This window comes from Aquila chrysaetos, chromosome 22 (assembly GCF_900496995.4).
Source record: "Aquila chrysaetos chrysaetos chromosome 22, bAquChr1.4, whole genome shotgun sequence".
NCBI lineage: Eukaryota > Metazoa > Chordata > Aves > Accipitriformes > Accipitridae > Aquila > Aquila chrysaetos.
The window spans coordinates 15,200,073-15,213,032 of NC_044025.1; the positions used below are offsets into that span (position 1 = coordinate 15,200,073).

At 48.3% G+C, this 12,960-nt stretch overlaps 1 protein-coding gene across 1 annotated transcript in view; it reads left to right on the top strand.

The window, feature by feature from the left end:
* FAT2 (FAT atypical cadherin 2) overlaps positions 1-12,960 on the top strand; it is a 59,929-nt gene that overhangs the window by 18,796 nt on the left and 28,173 nt on the right. Inside the window, exons 4-9 of the mRNA XM_029998354.1 lie at positions 5,018-5,079; positions 5,911-6,222; positions 6,871-7,081; positions 9,582-9,721; positions 11,487-11,762; positions 12,224-12,434. Of these exons, the coding sequence (XP_029854214.1) occupies positions 5,018-5,079; positions 5,911-6,222; positions 6,871-7,081; positions 9,582-9,721; positions 11,487-11,762; positions 12,224-12,434 (1,212 nt within the window). The remainder of the gene's footprint in view (positions 1-5,017; positions 5,080-5,910; positions 6,223-6,870; positions 7,082-9,581; positions 9,722-11,486; positions 11,763-12,223; positions 12,435-12,960) is intronic.

Consider the following 12,960-nt stretch of genomic DNA (forward strand, 5'->3'; position numbering starts at 1 on the left):
GGAGAAGAGAGAAAACACTGCAAGTATCTGAGCACTATAGTGCTACAAGATCACTGATGTTTATTCTGGATTTTTAGTTAGGGTATGTCCTTTGTTTTTCAAATGCAATAAATGCATCTCTTCTTTCACTGCCTAGAGAAAATGATCGCAAAAAGACCCAGAAACATTTCAGTTCTTGAAATGCCAGAGATCTATATGATCCAGATTGCCAATACTGCTTCCATGGTCAATCCCAAATCCTATGACAGCAAAAGAGTTTGAGTAGACAGAGCTGCTTATCTGTGATGAAGCTGAATCTGTCACATTATTCAATGGTAAACATTGAAGTTACAAGAGGAAACCACAGAGGCTGCTGCTCTTAGTCACACAATTTGAGCAAAGGACAGGATGATCTGCATGTGTCGGGAGTTCCTCCAGCACCCGGATCAGAAGGGAGGTTCCTACCTGCGGAGAGGACTGTGATAGAGACCTCTCCTCTCCTCCTATTCCACACTGCCATCAAAGGACAAATAAGTCACATTGGCCCTGAAATAAGCCAGAGCACGAGAGGGACAGAGGTCAGTCTGGGTCTCTCCTAGGCAGGGCAATCCTGGTAGGAGCCCGTTGGCAGGGGGAGAGGAGGAGGAAGCTTGTTCTCATCCTGTGCGCTAATAGGAATTAAGGTCCTTATTTACTGTTACAACAGGCACGTCTACACCCAGAATAACCCTGCAGAATAGCCCTGGATAATTATTCAGGGCACAGTGCCACACTATTGCAAGTAACCTATTTCTGGTCCTGGAGCCGGCTTGTTCTGCGTTTGATCCAGTATCTCGACACGTGGGTGGCTTGGCTGGTGGAGACATGACCAGCAAGGCCCCTTTACTTCTCCTCCTGAGGTCTTGCAGGGAGACAGGAACAGCCGTGATAACTGTCCCTCAGCAGGGCTTGGCTCCTCCAGCATCCCTGAACTACCACGGAAGGGCTGTAAGCTCTTCCAGCTCTCAGTTCCCTAAAGAGGGTGGAGAAAAAGAGGGAAAATAAATGAAAGGCTAATGAGAAGACGGAATAAAACTGCGCAGTGAGATGAAAGCTTTCTGCCATCGGCGATGGAATCTCTCCAGCCCAGCCTGGCAGCTGGTGCACAGCAGTGTTTGTGGGAGACAGAGAGATAGATAGATAGATACATGGAGAGATGGGGAGATAGTAGGGTTTGGGTATTCTTTAGCTGGAAAGATTTTCAGCTTGTTTTGTGCAGGGTTTGCAGTCCCTGATGTGAAAAGGGTTCTAGTCCAGATAGAAGCAGGAGGAACTGGGAGGCTATGGCAGGAAGAGTCAGGATGAAGCCATTCATCTTGCTGAAAAGCTGTTTGGAGAATCCTTTTACCTTGGACTATTCATCTCCAGCTCTTATCTAGTGCTTGTTCTTCTGGTGCTTCTCCTGCTGTGTCAGTGTCCACGGGCTTCCCCAGGATGCCTGTGGTTCCTTGCATTTCTCTGCATGGAAGGACATCCAGACACAGCCTGCTCTTTAAATCTGAGGGATGGCTGCACTGCTGCTCCCTGAGCCAACGTACCACAGGCTCCAGCTGAGCATGGACTAGTGCAAAGCAGGGTCAGAACAAAGCGGGGAGGTGATAGGAGGAGAAGAAAAGAGAAGAGAAGGTGAAATGGAAGCAACAGTGAGACAACAGAAAGAGGATTTCAGGAGAACAACCTCTTCCCTTCTCAGGCTCTTGTGAAAGCCCCAATGCCTGCAAACCTGATTCTGGCTATTTTAACTATCTTAGATTTTCCTCCCTGCAGCGAGGGCAGGGGGCCAGCAACCTCCACCCCAGCCCTGCTCTTGCCAGCAGAAGTTATTATTTTTTTTTTTTTCCCTGACAACAATGCACTGTTAATTGTGCTGCTCCTGTTCCAACACGACCAGCTTTCCTCTCTCCCCTTTCCAGGCAGCAAGCAGGAAAATTGCAGACAATCCTTTCCCATTGCTGTGTGTAGATAGGCTACCAGAGCAGAGTTTGTGCCTGCCTGCATGCAAGGAACAGATGGGATTGTTTCTGGATCGTCAGGTGAACATGGAGCTTGGCAATTTGGCCGAGTGCAGTTAGGACCTTTGGCAGTTTTGTTCAGTCTCTGTAGGACTCAGCAAAAACCTTCAAGAACACATACAAGAACACAAATAAAGGACACCCACTCGATCGCAAGTCCCGTGGGACGGTCTAGCTGGTGTTTTCCAAAGGGGCAGGGATTGCACTGATAACTCGCACATGTGCACACACATGCACAAAACACTCTCATTAAAAACTAAACTTCCCAGGTCCTTGTAGGGGGCAGCAGAAAGAACTGAGGAACTGTTTCCCCAGGCCACGAAAGCTGAGGGCAGTTCCCCTTTAATAACAGTTTCCACTTCCATTATAGCCCTCTGGCTTCGCAGGGTGTATAACCAAGTAGCAACAAATAAAAATATGCATTAATTCCAGCTGGCTTCTCTCGAGCACCACGTCCCATCCCCGTCTCCCTGTCTCTGGGTGCTCAGCGTGAACACTGCTGGCAGTTTGTGCACCTTGGCAGCCGCACAGCACCACAGCTCCGTACAGAATTAGAGTGATTAACTGTTAATGACAAGAGCTTTCTGGTCTCAAGGCAGAGTGGTAACTGGCTCTGGAGAGGGGAACTGGGAGCCACAATTGAGCACAGGGTAAGGGTCAGAGGGATTTTGCCTGGGGTCAGGCGGAGAAGCCAACCCTTTGACTTGTGACTCAACAAATACAAAGCTAAACCCAAAAATGCCATCCATTAGGACTCCCAGCTGGGATACAGTACAGGTCTGTGATAGAGAATACTCCCCAGGAGATCTGAACATCTTCAGTGGTACAGACATTCATGATAGTCATTAAGTTCCAGCTCATCTGCCTTCACTACAGTCCTTTTCCAGCTCTAGAAAGCTCAGCTACGATCCTGTTTTCTTTCATTTTTATCATTAATTAGGCCATGAAAGAATTTCAGGGTGTGTCCAGGCAAATCCAAATAATCACTCCAGAGTGGTTTAAGTTACCTTCCATCAGCCGGCATGCAGTAACCAAGTGCAAACAAGGTATTAGTCTGTTGCAACTGAATTTTGCAATCCAATAGACTAGAAATATCCCCAGTGTGCACACAGGTATTGGGTGGCTCCTTTGTCAATATCTAGCTATGTGTCCTATGGGCTTGTTTGGCCAAAATTATGAACCATCCCCTGAGGTAGCTGGAGTTTTAGGCTTTGCTCCCCTGTCCTTGCCAACCTATTGGCAATGAGGACAGGAGCATCAGAGATCTCAGTGAACCGCTGCTGTGATTCCTTCTTTAGACACTCATTATCGAGCATTTCCATGCACATCAAGAGTTTTGTTGCTATTGGAGCCCTATAGCCTCCTATGAGCCTGGGAGAGGTTCAAAAGCTCCTCAGCCAGCGTGCTCTCAGGCCACTGCTGAGTCCTCTTCACCTGCCAAGGTGTCAAAAGGAAGGTTAGGGAGAAGAAAAAAAATCCATGATTTACATGCAAACAGAGTCTTTCAAATCATCTTGTCATAACACATCAAGGAGTGTTGATTTATGATTTTAAAGGCATCAAATAAATGTTTAGTGCAGCGGCTGGTGCCAAATACGAATAATCCCAGAGAACCTGTGGAAAAGGTCAACAATAGTCTTGTTCCAATCAGCTGCTCCTTGCTCCCTCCTTCAGCTGCCTGGTGTTTCCTGCAGCCATTTGAAATTTTTGCTCGGACAGCAATACACCAAAGTATGATACAACTGAAAACAATACTATTAATTAAAACTTTTTGGCTTTGGACCAGGAATGAGAGTTGAGATGTGTTCACGCAACTCTGATTTACAAGTCTTTTAGAATGCACAAGTGCACGTGCTCACACCACTGCAAATGCACGCTGCCTCCCACGCAAAGCATTTCCCAGAGTAGCATGAGCCTGTATCACTGCTTGCAGTGGTCAGGAAAATTCACCCTGCCTTTCGTTTTTGCGAGGAAACAGGGCTTCCCTTCGCGAGGAATAAGCACCATGATAACGGCCACCACTGGGAGCAGAACAGGGAACGGACAAAAACACTTGCAGGTGTCAGACTTGATGACTTTCAGAAAATAATGCATTATATATACAATTTCCGTCATCTGTAAAGCAGTTGTGGAAATGGCGTAGAGCTGCTTTTCCCCAAAGGTGAAGAGTCAAGGCACTTGATAAAGACTATTATCAAACCCGATGTGGAAACACAAGCCTCAACTCCATCCTTTACAAACTTGCATCTACTCAGCTTAGTCATTGACAGGCCAAAAAGAGGTAATTATGATGATTTTGTTTAAACTCTAGTTTACTACAGCCACAATTCCTCCCTCCTGCATCCAAGCTATTCCCTGCAGTTAAACTAGTGTGTATTTTTTAGAAATCCCTCAAATCTTGCAACTATTAGAGGATTCATCCTGTCTCTTAGCAAGGCTTAAATAATATACTAACATTATTATCAACTGTATACTTTATTTTTAGCCTGAATGCATTTGTTCTAGTGGTAGAATAGAGGGTATTTCCCAAGACAGAAAACAAACTTTTGTCAAAACACTGTAAATTACAAAAAGCAAGGTTCAGCACAGGGAAAATAGGAGTCAAGACTTGTTAAGAGGCCAAACTTGTGCCAGCACATGCAGAATGTTTCTTACTTAGAGGCATAAGAAAAATTTTGTTTTCATGGTTCTGCAGCCTTTCTCACCAAATGCCTTCACAACCTTCAACTGATGTAGGCACCTGGTAGGTGTCCCACCTCCTCCATGGCCTCTGTAATCAGAGGAGTGAGAGCAGCACCTCCACACAGGGATTCACACTGGAAGTGGACAACTTGCCCTCTGGGGGTATCTGATTTTCTCTTCTGATCACAAAGGGAACCTGAAAGAGGATGGGCGGGCAGGCTGTTGTGGGGCACACGGGGATTTGATCAGCCCTAGCTTTCTTCGTACGCTGAGTCTTGGAGCTCAAAGGGTTTCTTTCTTGGCAGGTCTGATTTCTACAACTTCACGGCAGCTGGATCGAGAATACAAGGCTGAACATATCCTAGAGGTGGGTAATGATGATTGTAATTAGCTTTATTTACCTACAAGTGTATTAAGTCCTCAAAGAGCTTTCCTTGCAAGTTGGAGCACAGAGAAAGAATCTCATCCCATCAGCTCCCAACTGCTGGGAAACTTAATTAAATGGTGTGTGTTGCCCTAAGAGACAGCTGCAGCAGTACTGCGGGGTTTATTATTTCCTTACTGAAGAATGGAGCAAAAGGCCTGTTCTGGAAGCTGTGGGAATGCAGGAAGAGGACTGGAATTGTCCTCTAGCAGGATGGATAATAAGTTATGGGGGAAAGAGCAAGCCAGAGAAATCCACCCTCATTTATCTCATTGTATCAGACATTGCTGTGTAGTTTTGTGTTACCAGCTAGCTGCTCCAAGCTATGCGTATTTACATTAGAGGGATCTTGAGGGGTTTCAGTCTATCAGGGTGATTGAGGATAATACATTTCCCTCTGCAATGTAACAAGCTGTGAGCATGCACAGGCACAGCGAAGTGAGGATGGGTGATAACTTGCCGAGCCATTGCAATACAAATGTTTTCAGTTGTGTGACCCCTAATGACCAATCTGACCCACTGCCCGGAGCAACTGCAAGCAGGAGCCCTGCAGATGCACCTCCCTGTGCATGCACAAGCCTTGCACAGTGCCAGCTACAGCCACCAGATTTTAGCCTGCAGAGGGGAGCAATTGCCTCTGAAAATGTTGAGATGCAACTGCAGATCCACACAAAAACCCTACTTTAGTCATTGCCCATCAGGATGAAGGCTGGCTGCTCGGGTCCTAGGTCATGACAAATTGCTCTGTCACCCACTCCCTTTGCTTGCTGGCAGGTGGCTGTTTCTGACAACGGAGAGCCATCCCTGAAGTCCACCAGCAGAGTTGTGATACAAGTCCTGGATGCCAACGACAGTCCTCCCAGTTTCCCCCACAAGCTCTTCATGGTGCAGCTCCCCGAGAGAGACGCCTCGGAGACGCCGCTGCCAGTCTACAGGCTGATTGCTTCAGACCGTGACCAGGGCCAGAACAGCCAGATCACCTACACCATTGAGGAGGAGGAGGAAGGGATATTCACCATCAACCCCACAACCGGCATGGTGTTCTCCAGGAAAGCTTTTCCTGCCTCCGAATACAACATACTCACGGTGAGAGGAGAGGGAAAGAGAGAGAGCCAATGTAAAGAGATGGGTGGAGAGAGAAAGAGAAGAAAGGCTGCAGAAACAGAAAAGATAAAAGAAGCAAAGAGGTGGAGAGAATGCAGCAGTGGGAGGAGAGCTTGAATGAGACAGACTTGGGTTACAGGGAAAGAAACTGGGAGGGAATGATGGGAAATGGAGAAGGTAAGAAGCTACTAAAAACAGAGGATAAATTAAAATTAACTGTCCAACCCACTCTCAGAGATGAACACAGCGATTCACGATCCTATATGGATGCGACCCGAACCTGAACGGTGTTTGGGTTTCAGCTGTGCCTCCATTTGGCAGTCTGATCAGGCCATGGGGCTTGGATATAGGTTTAAAGCTTTCCCACACTCTGCAGGTCCTTGCAGTGAGGCTTGTGATCCAGGTCTCTGCTGTGGATTGAGCTTGGCAGATTTGCTTGATGTTCAAGAGGAATTTGGGTTGCATACACGGCTCTGCCTTGGAAGCAGCCAGAGCACAGGCCACTGGGTCAAGATTTGTTTTCTGGGATTTTGGGCGCACTTGGCCCTGAAATTCCTGGTGGGTGGGAGAAGCAGCTTCCCATGGGGCTCAACCAGCCTTCTCCCTGACTGCATGTGCGTTTCCTGGCAGGTCAAGGCAACGGATGGCGGCAGCCCACCACTTTCCTCCCACGTGCGGCTTCACATCAGCTGGGTTGCCCGGCCTGGCCCTTCCTCGGAGCCACTAGCTTTCGATGAACCCCATTTTAACTTTGCCGTGATGGAAACTGATCCTGTAAACCACATGGTGGGAGTGATCAGCATCGAAATGGGCCCCAGCCAAGTGTGGTTTAATATCACAGGTGAGACACAGAAATTAAACCAGGGCAGCAGTGTCTGGGAGCGTTTGCCCCAGCTCCCTTGGCTTTCAGCACTCGCATGCCTGAGCAAATGAAGTTGTTTGCTTTAGGTGTAGGTGAGCTACAGGGAAAGCTTTCTCACAGACACCAAAAGGCTTAAACAGCCATAGACAAAGCTGCCTGTCCAAGGGCTCTGGTGCCAAGTGCAATTATCTAACACACTTTTTTAATGACATTCTGGGACTTGCCGGTGTTTGAGGTGTTCTCCGATGTCGCGTGAAAGGCAGGGCATACCAGTCCCAGCTCCTCCTGGGAATCAAGTGACACTGTTGGTTGTGGTAAAACAGCCTGTGAGGATCCAGGTGTCTGGCTGGGTCTTGCAGACACGCCCCCCCCCCCGTCTCTCCCTCCTTGCTGAGCCCATAGTCTTGACAGAGAGCCGGGAGGGAGGGATTCCTCAAAAAGCTGGTGTGACCTAACTGGTGGGGCTCTCCCTTCCACCTCACGGCATCCCAGGGATGACTTAGACATGAAACATGAAGAAGCTCTAGGGCCTTCTCAAACACACACAATGCTAGGGCAGAGGGGATGTGGGCTGTCACCCCAGGGGACTCATCAGGCAGCGTGTGTGCAGAACTGGTCCTACCAATGAGGGCCAATTGTGCTCATGTAATTTGGTGTTTTGAAGTGGTGCCCCAATCTGCCTTGCACAGCCTTTCCCTGACACTGCCTGCAGGGCTTGCCCTTGTCAGACAAAGCCTTAATTGGGTGAATGAATAGTTTTTCCCGTTACTATGTTAGGGCAGGGATAATGGTGTATAAATACAATTAAGCAACAAGAGATACAATGCTAGAAGGAGCAGGCAATATCAGTGCAAGGCTTATCTGGCATTAGTAGTGTCTGCTTGGGTTTGCGGAATTAACAGTATATTTCTCTGAATGTAATCCTATCATTTCCCTGCTAAGTGCTTGCCTGTATGCTCAGCCTCATCTTTGCCAGTTCCTAGTGCACCAAGTGCTACTCAGGGCTTTCTTGGTTTCTATACTGGTGGAAGAGGACAGGATTGCATTGTCCCTGCTAGCGAAGCAAAGCATGACAGTAGCTGGCAACCAAGCAGGTGATGCAGAGATCGAGGAGTCTTCAGCACCTCATTCAAAAACTCGCCTTTCCCAGTCCACGAAGGCTCTGTCACTGGGGTTGATGGTGTCTGCAAAAACTCTGACAAAGCAGCATCTTTCTTCATCTCTTTCCTTTCCTGGGCTTCCTCTTTCCCTTTGGCACCATGCAAAGGGAGCCCTTCTCTCTTTTCTCAGGGAAAGGCATCCATGGGTCTCTCTTTTCCTCTGTCTCTGCTTCTTTCTGTCTCCTTCCCAGCAGGAAAATGGTGGTCCAGATGGCTGGCAACCACTGCCTTTCTCCCACAAGGGAAGATGTGTAATTTAACAACCAGCCAAGATTTTCCTAGCTGATAAGAGAATAAAGCAGAATCCAGAGCATCCCGTAGCCGGGAAGGGAGAAGTTGAGACCTGGGATAAATCGCAGAAAACTGCTTCTACCTCTCCATATCTCAGAACAGCGTAGCGGGTGTTTCACGTGCAATAGGGAGCTAAAACGCCTCCGGCAAGCGAGGCATGAGAAAGGAGCTGCCACGCCAGGGCTGAACAGCAGTAGTGTGAGGGACAGCCTTCTGCTGCTGAGCTGCTCAGGCCTGCGGTTCCCTGCGCTACGCAGCCATCTGGGTTGGAGGCAACAGGCTCTGCTCACCCTGGAAGCGCCGTCTGCCTCCCCAACTGTTCAAGAATTGGGCTTCTTCAGGTAGCTCACAGACTCCCAACTGTGGCAACGAAGACCATCGCTGGTATGCCCACAGTGTGACCTTGAATTGGAAGCCAGCAAGAGCGTCGTTCAGCCCTGCAGGTCCCTGATCCATGCTAAGCCCATGATGCTGCATAGCTGGAGGCCTTGTGCAAATAAATCAATGCTCAAATGTGCCTGTTGCAAATCTAGCCAGGACATCATATGCATATGTGCATCCGTTCCCCTTCTCTCCTCCTCCTCATTTTCTCCAGTTCCCCTCACCTTCCCTTTCATACTCCTTTGTCACCATCTGTGACTACCTCTTTGTCCAGCTTCTCCATGTCCTCCCTGTCTCCTGTGTCCATCTATCACATTTTGTATTGAGTTTCCAGATTTGGGGGAAACCTCACCTATGGCACTGTCCCCAGTCTAGCTGTGGCCAAAGAGGTACAGCTGGAATGAATGCCTACACGTCTCCATTCAAAGTATATTGCCTGGCATGCCACATATCTGTGGCTGGGCATGAGCTCCTTGTGTGGTTTGTGTATGGTGTCTGAAGGGGAGATCCTCATCCTTTGAATCTCCAAGCAGCTCCTAGAATCCCTTCCCCTGCAGAGGCTGCCAGCACCTGCAGCTTGCTCCAGACAGAAATCTAGCTATAACTGCCCCCCCCCGTTTCCTTTTCTCATCCCTCCCTTATCCCAGGTGGCGATGATGACATGGATTTTGACATTGAAAAGAGTACAGGCAGCATGGTCATTGCAAGAGCCCTCGATGCAAGGAAGAAGTCAAGCTATAACCTGACGGTAGAAGTCACTGATGGGTCCACTACTATAAAAACCCAGGTAATGTTTTTTCTTTAGTAGAGACCCCATCTAGAATGAGTATATGCCAAAGAGAATCTTTCTTCTGACTCTGCTGAGCTCTGGATCAGGTGCCAGGCACAAGAATCTTCTTACACTGTGATCTTACATTACACAGTGACCCAAGCCTTTCCTAAGTACCAAGCTAAGATTTTTTTGGAAAGATGTTGTTGGAAACACAAATGATCCAGGAAAGCCTGGGACTTTCCTGTTGATCACAGCCAGCACACAAGGACACTTCTACACCACAAGCCAAGCTGGGGTGGCAGTTCACACTCTGAGACCTCAACTTGCTCTCAGCTGCTCAGGCTGAACTACAACATGGCTGGGACAAATGCTAAGACATAAGGGAAATGCATATGCAGTTAGATCAGGCTTGGGTCCATGGTACCATGTCAAGGGGTGTTCCTGGGACTTGCTAGCCTATGTAAAGCCAGCACAGATGCACCTGCAAGAGGTGAAGTCAGGCCCCACCCTGTGCTGCTCCAAGTGCGTGGAGCGTTGATAACATATCAGCACTGAGGTCCAGTGGGCGAGCGGGGCAGCTGCAGAGATGCTGTGTCCTCTGAGTGGTCACATGAAAAGCAAGCGATGGTGAAAGGATGCACTTTGCTCTCAGGCATGTCCCTGAGCCCCAACTAAAATAGCTGCTGAGATTTGCCCATCTTTACCTACAGTCAAGAAGGATATTCAGGGCTTGATCTTTCACCAACCATTTTCTCCACACATAAGCAGCAGCCAAAAATCCAGCCCTCACTGCACAGGAAGACCTAGAACGTGAGTCACCCGTCAGTGACGCTTATCGTGGGAAATTCACTATGGAGGTTTGCAGGGGATGATGATTGAGGAACACTACCGTTCCTGTGAAACGCAATGTCAACTACCTTCAAGTATTGTTCCAAATAAACAAACAAAGCCCCACCTTGCCTGGTGTGCATTCCCTGCCACCTTGCATCTCATCCCTACATTTATTTTGGCACTCGAGGCCGCTAGCAGATGTCAAAAAACCTGCTTGTGCAAAACACCCATGGCATGTTCAGGTTTGCTAAAGGAAGAAAATCCCTACTCTTGGTTGGGACTTCCTAAGATGCAGTAAACACAGCAGTAGGGGGGTGAGGACAGTCAGGGAAGGAGATCAAACAGGAGAAACTAGGTGACTTGGCAGGCAGGATTCAGGCAGGACATTCACAGGGGTTGGCAGTTAAATGCAGAGGGGAAGATTTGGCTCAAAAGTGTAGACCACAAACTTTGCTTCTGCATACCTTCTCCACACGTGTGCTGCTCTTGAGATAGGCCAGCCCCTCCCTTCCTTTACCAAACATCCCCCCTCTGTCAGCTTTCTGGCATGTAATTAATGAGGGCTGGTGTGGAGGCACCAGCCAGCAAAGCTGGCACCACAGCTGAGCGACTATTACTTTTCATGGCAGGCTGTGACTGTTTCCCTGTGTGCCAAGTGCAGGCACGTTCACTCTGAATGGATTGCCAGATTGGAGAAATTAAAAAAAAAGAGAGGAAGCAAACTGAAAATCACTAAGGGAAGGCACAGTAGGAGTTCCCTGGGGAGAAGGACAAAAGGGCTCCCAGTCATCATGGATGGCAAAGCCCCAAGAGTTGGAAAGCTGTGACGGTTACAAGGCTCAGAGCACGGCTACACCCAAAAGGGGTTCGTAGCTGAGATTTTACATGGCTGCGTAAGCCAGGTTGCTCCCATGTCTCTGCTGCCCTCACCGTCCTGTCTCCCCCACAGGCATTTATCCACGTGATTGACATTAACCAGCACCGTCCCCAGTTCCTGGAGAACCATTACGAGGTGAGGATTCCTGAAGATACCCCCTCGGGGAGGGAAATCCTTCAAGTCCGTGCAACAGACAAGGACAAAGGCAAGGGGCTCATCTACACCATCCATGGCAGCGTGGACCCCAAAAGCACAAGACTTTTCCAGTTGGATCCAAGCAGCGGGGTCCTCACAACAGCAGAAGGCTTCAGTTCCCAGCCCATGCCTCAGCACACCCTAACAGTGATGGTAAGTCCTAGCCAAACCCTGCTGAGTCCATCAGCTTGGCCGGGACATATGAGTCGCTGGAGAAATTAAAACTGGTTCTAGTCTTTGAGGGAGAATTTGTCTAGAACAACAGGTAAGAGGAAAGCAGGGTGTTAACCTTTACTATATAACCATCCTCGATAAATCTAGGTAATACCCTGCTTTCCTCTAACCATGTGCTGAGCCCTTCACCTGCTAATTTCATTGGAGGGCCACTGGATTCTTATACAAGAAAGCACAGTGAATAATTGTTAATGTTTGGTTTCAAGTTCAAGGCTGAACGTTGGTGCTGAAACTTACAGGCTCATTCCCACCCAAGGGGTTGGTACCGCTGAAAAATTCCACTCTCTGTAAGAGTCCTGATGAGCTACTTGGAAGCCTGGTGCAGGCAAGGCTGCCTTCTCCATGACTGTGACTGTACCCGCTTTTCCTCTGTCATTCAGGTACGAGACCAGGAGGTCCCCATCAAGAGGAACTTTGTTCGAGTCATCATCCACGTGGAGAACTGCAACCTTCACCCTCCGCAGTTCAGCAGCATCCATTACGAAGCAGAAGTGCTGGACTCGGCAGCGGTGGGCACAGAGGTTGTACAAGTCAGAGCCCTTGATCAGGACCAAGGAGCCAATGCCGAAATCCACTACTCCCTTCAGGCAGGTGAGAGCCATGCAACAAGACAGTTTAGGCTATGAACATGCCTGCATTTCCATGCTCTAGCTGCGGGGTCAGAGAGTGGATCAGTTTTCTCTAGCTGTTGCAAAGAACACTAAATGCCTGCACAGTTCTAAAATGTGATTTCCTTCCTATCCAGAGAAAATCTAGAGCAAGCAGGTAATCTCCATATTATGGGATAGCAGCATCCTTCCTTAAGAGGACAGTTCAATGTTGAGTCACTGGTCTAAGAAAAAATGTGACTGGATGAGTTAGAACAACTTAAAATCTGCTCTTCTCATCCATGGGACCTGAGGGAGGGATCCCTGTTCAGTTGTTAGGCAAAAGTACTCCAATTCCCACAACAGTCATCATCACTTTCACCATTTCTACCAAGAAATACATCCTTGAGGAACAGTGAGACCCTCTCAGCATTGGTTGACGGTGGTTTGGGGTCATACAAGCTCAGTGGGCAAGTATTTTATCATTCACTCTAAAAGTTAAAACTTAAATATTTATGGCTGTGCCACAC